This window comes from Piliocolobus tephrosceles, chromosome 21 (assembly GCF_002776525.5).
Source record: "Piliocolobus tephrosceles isolate RC106 chromosome 21, ASM277652v3, whole genome shotgun sequence".
NCBI classification, from domain to species: domain Eukaryota; kingdom Metazoa; phylum Chordata; class Mammalia; order Primates; family Cercopithecidae; genus Piliocolobus; species Piliocolobus tephrosceles.
The window spans coordinates 7,186,450-7,192,549 of NC_045454.1; the positions used below are offsets into that span (position 1 = coordinate 7,186,450).

Genomic DNA, 6,100 nt, shown 5'->3' on the forward strand with positions numbered 1-6,100 from the left:
CTCCCCTTCCTCCTTCTCCTTTGTCTTCATCTTCATCTTCTTCTTTTCTCTGTCTCTCCACCTGCCTCTCCACCTCTGCCTCTCTCCACACCTCTCAATCTCCGTTCTTAAATTGTTTCTCTTTCTTGTTCTCCATGTTCCTCTGCATCTTGGCGTTTCTGTCTCTGTGTCTTTGAGTGTCCTTTATTTTCTCTCTACCATTCTCTCTCTGTGCCTTTGTGTGTCTTACTGTCTCTCTCTCTGTCTCTCTGTCCTTTCTCTCCATCTCTGAGTATCTCTGTCCCTTTCTACCTCTCTCTCTCGCTCTCTCTCAGTCTCTGGGTTTCTATCTGTATGTGACTCTCTCCCTCTTTCCTGCAGGGTGATTCTGGGGGTCCGCTGGTATGTGGAGACCACCTCCGAGGCCTTGTGTCGTGGGGTAACATCCCCTGTGGATCAAAGGAGAAGCCAGGAGTCTACACCAACGTCTGCAGATACACGAACTGGATCCAAAAAACCATTCAGACCAAGTGACCCTAACATGTGACATCCACCTCGCGACCTACCACCCCACTGGCTGGTTCCAGAACGTCTCTCACCAAGACCTTGCCTCCCCTCCCCTCCTGCCCAGCTCTGACCCTGATGCTTAATAAACACAGCGACGTGAGGGCCCTGATTCTCCCTGGTTTTACCCCAGCTCCATCCTTGCATCACTGGGGAGGACTTGATGAGTGAGGACTTGGGCCTAGGTCTTACCCCCACCGCTAAGAGAATACAGGAAAATCCCTTCTAAGCATCTCCTCTCCCCGACCATTCCACACATTTGATTTCTTCCTGCAGAGGCCCGGCCGCGTGTCTGGAATCCCAGCTCTGCCGCTTACTATCTGTGTCCCCTTGGGATGTGCCTTCCTTCACTGTAGATTTCTGTAAAATGAAGCTAAGGATGATGCAGTCTCCATAAGGCAGTGGCTGTGGGGAAGATTTAAGGTTTCACACCCACGACATACACAGAACAGCGCCTGGCCCGCCATGCACTCAGTAAAGAATGAATTTTGGCCGGGCGCGGTGGCTCAAGCCTGTAATCCCAGCACTTTGGGAGGCTGAGACGGGTGGATCACGAGGTCAGGAGATCGAGACCATCCTGGCTCACACGGTGAAACCCCGTCTCTACTAAAAAAATACAAAAAACTAGCCGGGTGAGGTGGCGGGCGCCTGTAGTTCCAGCTACTTGGGGGCTGAGGCAGGAGAATGGCGGGAATCCGGGGGGCGGAGCTTGTACTGAGCTGAGATCCGGCCACTGCACTCCAGCCTGGGCAACAGAGCGAGACTCCGTGTCAAAAAAAAAGAAAAGAAAAGAAAAGAAAAAAAAGAATGAATTTTATTGTGAGTGGAGCTTTTTGCTTTGATTTGACTTCCACCTTTCTGAAATCTAGATATTTTCAGTTCTCCTGTACAGCCCTATTTGATTTTTCCTCCCCTCCAGGAAGGCACCCTTGATGCCTCCACCTTGTGCCACCTCAAAGATGGCTCTTGCCCCTAAACTTTTCTTTTTCCTCCCCAAGATGGAGTCTTGCTCTGTCACCCAGGCTGGAGTGCAATGGCGTCATCTCAGTTCACTGCAACCTCCGCCTCCCGGGTTCAAGCAATTCTCCTCCCTCAGCCTCCTGAGTAGCTGGGATTACAGGCAAGTGCCACCACGCCCAGCTAATTTTTATATTTTTAGTAGTGACAGGGTGTCACCATGTTGGCCGGGCTGGTCTCAAACTCCTGACCTCATGATCTGCCCACCTCGGCCTCCCAAAGTGCTGGGATTACAGGCGTGAGCCACCGTACCCAGCTTAAACTTTTGTCACAGCAAAACCAGGAAGGTTGGAGGGTAGGAAGACCACCGTGCATGGTTAAGGGTGATGGAAGAGGAGGGCAAGGGTCAGGTCTCCAAGAACCTCAGATGCCAGTGTGAGAGGCTGGGACCTTCTGAGGGCACTGGGGAGCCATGGAAAGTCTGTGAGCCAGGACAGCCCTGGGGCTATGTGCAGGATGAACCAGAAGGGAGACACTGGAGGCTGGGGTTGGGGAGGAGGTTGAGGTGATAATGCAGGGAGAGAAGATGAGGGTTGAGGTGGGGCTGGGCCTGGGAGGGCTGGAAAGGAAGGCTGGATATGAGTTCACCCTTTGGAGAAGTTTGGGTGGGTGGCCTTCTCACAGAAGGAGCAACATGTAGAAAAAGCTGGGGGTGTGAGGACACCTGTGAAATGTCCTGGATGGTGAAGGCTGGAGTTTGAGGTGGGAGAAATGAATGACGTGGCCGGAAATGTAGGTCAGCAGAAGATGACGCCACTGAGAGCCAGGCAGAAGATCCCGAGGGCCTGGAGAAAACGAAGGACGTGGTCAGATCTGGGCTTTAGAAAGACCCTGTGATCTTTGTCTTAAGAATCAAAGAAATGCAACATTTTATCATGGGGACTTGATGGAAGGAAGTGGCTGATTTGTGAGCTGATGGAATTATGAAGTCATGTGAATGGCCTGGGCCCCCCTTGACCAACCTTCTCTGGACAAGCCGTGAAATTCACCAGGGTCACCAAGAGGAACCCAGTCAATGACAGTCAAGACCAAAATCAGCTGCAGTTAATTGAGAGAAAATTGGCTTTCTTTTTTTTTTAACGGAGTCTCAGAGTTTCACTCTGTCACCCAGGCTGGAGTGCAATGGCACAATCTCAGCTCACTGCAGCCTCTGCCTCCCAGGCTTAAGCAGTTCTCCTGTCTCAGCCTCCTGAGTAGCTGGGATTACAGGTGTGTGCCACCACACCCAGCTAATTTTTTTTTTTTTTTTTTTTTTTTTGTATTTTTCTTTTTTAGTAGAGACAGGGTTTTGCCATGTTGACCAGGCTGGTCTCAGACTCCTGACCTCAAGTGATCCGTGCATCTCGGACTCGGAAAGTGTTGGGATGGCAGGCGTGAGTCACTGTGCCTGGCTTGAAACTGGCTTTCTGAATGGATAATAAGAATAATGATAGTCATGACAACAATAATAATAATAATTTAAAATACACTTATCAGCACTTGCCAGGTACATATATTAACTGATTTGTGCCTTACATGTATTAACTAATTTGATCCTCATTGCAAGCCTGTGAGGTGGATACCATTATTGTTCCCATTTTACAGACAGGGAAACCAAGGCACAGAGTGGGTCCATGGTGTGACCAAAATCTCACAGCTAGTAGGTGGCCGCACCAGAATTTAAATGCTAGGGGCTGGTGCCACAGTTTGGGCTTCTAACCACTCTTCTGTACTGAAGTCTTCTTGTAATTCTGATATGTTTCGGAACTGAGCATTAAAAGGTTTAGACATCCAACCCTTCATATGAATTTTATTTTTTTGAAGCACAATCTCTACACTTTCAGTATTTTAGGTGACTGTGTGTCTAAGAGAATTTCACCTGTTATAAGGAAAGCCTTGTGACTTCAGCTTTAAATGTGTAATAATCGAGCTGTGATTTTTAAGATGGCGTTACACCAAGTTAATTTCCAGCATTGGGATATCTGAAAGAATGCAACATGGGTCATATTTATGAGTACAACTGTACACTCAGATGTACAAACGCACTTCAATGCTTTGGAAGTGTTGCCTAAAAATCAAGGGACTTCCAGAAGAGATTGAACGTGTTGGTTTTAGAAATGTAGTTTAAAATGTCTGAAGGTGTTTAATTAACTTAGTTTGTAAATAGGAGCAAACATTATTATAAGGACCCCATAGGCTGGGCGCGGTGGCTCACGCCTGTAATCCCAGCACTTTGGGAGGCCGAGGTGGGCGGATCACGAGGTCAGGAGGTCGAGACTATCCTGGCTAACATGGTGAAACCCCGTCTCTACTAAAATACAAAAAAATAATTAGTCAGTGTGCTTCCTGTAGTCCCAGCTACGCGGGAGGCTGAGACAGGAGAATCGTTTGAACCCAGGAGGTGAAGGTTGCGGTGAGCCAAGATTGCGCCACTGCACTCTAGCCAGGGCAACAGAGCAAGACTCTGTCTCAAAAAATAACAATAATAAAATAATAAATAAATAAATAAATAAATAAATAAAAGCAACAGATGTCTAAAAGAAAGAAAGAAAAAAAAAAAGATTTATCTAGACCAAAATGGGTTGTAAACAACTTAAAAGACTAAGGAAGAAGTAGGTCACTGGTTTTGTCACTTAATTAATTAATTAATTAATTAATTAATTAATTTTGAGATGGTGTTTCACTCTTGTCTCCCAGGCTGGAGTGCAATGGTGTGACCTCAGCTCACTGCAACCTCCACCTCCCAAGTTCAAGCGATTCTCCTGCCTCAGCCTCCTGAGTAGCTGGGATTACAGGCGTGCACCACCACGCCCAGCGAATTTTTGTATTTTTAGTAGAGACGGGGTTTCCCCATGTTGGCCAGGCTGGTCTCAAACTCCTGACCTCAGGTGATCCACCCACCTTGGCCTCCCAAAGTGCTGGGATTACAGACGTGAGCCACCGTGCCTGGCCATGGTTTTGTCACTTTAATGAATGAGATATTAATTCTCGTAATCAAAATAAACCTCAGAATAGGTTTTAGTTATTTTGTTTTGTTTTTTTTTTTTTCGGTGTGCACTAAAACCAGTCTTGAGTGCTCTAAAATCTCCCCTTTAAAGAATTACAGATGTGAGCAATACAGCTTGGTTGGTTTTTTACCCTCAAGGAAAGAGGGCTCAAAGAGGACAGCATGTTCAGGAGTCTTTGTCATTTTGTTCACGGACACCTGAGTCTGATTGTTCACGGACACCTGAGTCTGGCTGTTCACGGACACCTGAGTCTGGCTGTTCATGGACACCTGAGTCTGACTGTTCACAGACACCTGAGTCTGATTGTTCACGGACACCTGAGTCTGATTGTTCACAGACACCTGAGTCTGATTGTTCACGGACACCTGAGTCTGATTGTTCATGGACACCTGAGTCTGGCTGTTCACAGACACCTGAGTCTGACTGTTCACAGACACCTGAGTCTGACTGTTCATGGACACCTGAGTCTGACTGTTCACGGACACCTGAGTCTGACTGTTCACAGACACCTGAGTGTGACTGTTCACGGACACCTGAGTCTGGCTGTTCATGGACACCTGAGTCTGGTTGTTCACGGACACCTGAGTCTGACTGTTCACAGACACCTGTGTCTGGCACACCACAGATGAATGTTTAGTTAGTTCTTACTTCCTAGTGAGGACAGAGACAAGAAGACACGAAGACAGATGCAGAGAGCTGGCAGCAGACGGAAAGAAAAACTGGCATAGAGACGAGGTCAGGTGAGGCGGCCTCAGATGGCCTAGGAGTGGGGAGGGAGAAGCCACCTTTCGGGTTCCCCACCCAATACTCATTTCTCAAGCCATCTGCCCCTTTCCTGGCCTCTTGATCTATTTTCCCATCAACAAGTAGCCCTGCCCAACGTTCTCACCCATGCCTGGCCACACCAGCCGAGCCACAGCACCTGTGGGTTCCCAGACTGGGTCCCTGCCTCTTTCTGGGCCCAGAGTGAAGGCAAGAGAAGGAGTTCAGGGCTCCCTCTTTAAAGTGGCATGAGTCTCCCCTGCCCAAAATGCAGGGATTGGGAGGCAGAAAGACAGGGAAGGAGGAAGGAGTGGGGGAGAGAAAGAGACAGAATAATACAAATACAGAAACACAGAGAAAACACACAGGGAGCCTGGGACACAGGGGCACACAAAGTCAGAGAGAAAAGAGAAGATACAGAAAGATACAAAGGGAGACACAGAGGTGTAAAGAAAGAGAGATTAACAGAGAGTCCCAGACACACGCAAAGGGGCAGGAGCACAATTTTCAGGGCGGTGTCTATGATCATCCTCTTGATTATGGTGATGGTGTGACAGGTACCTAATGCCATCAGACTCCACCCTTTAAATATGCAGTTTGGGCCAGGCATGGTGGCTCACGCCTGTAATTCCAGCACTTTGGGAGGCAGAGGTGGGTGAATCATTTGAGGCCAGGAGTTCAAGACCAGCCTGGCCAACACGGTGAAACTCCATCTCTACTAAAAAAAAAAAAAAAAAAAAATCAGCCGGGCATCGTGGGGCACCTGTAATCCCAGCTACTCCGGAGGCTGA

The 6,100-nt window shown here is 48.1% G+C and overlaps 1 protein-coding gene across 3 annotated transcripts in view; it reads left to right on the forward strand.

The window, feature by feature from the left end:
• The window catches only part of KLK6 (kallikrein related peptidase 6), a 15,678-nt gene extending 14,645 nt beyond the window's left edge, over positions 1-1,033 (forward strand). For all 3 annotated transcript variants that reach the window (XM_026448379.1, XM_026448380.1, XM_026448381.1), the window contains one exon: positions 361-1,033. In XM_026448379.1, the coding sequence (XP_026304164.1) occupies positions 361-513 (153 nt within the window). In that variant the 3' untranslated portion in view covers positions 514-1,033. The remainder of the gene's footprint in view (positions 1-360) is intronic.
• Positions 1,034-6,100: the final 5,067 nt, after the last annotated feature.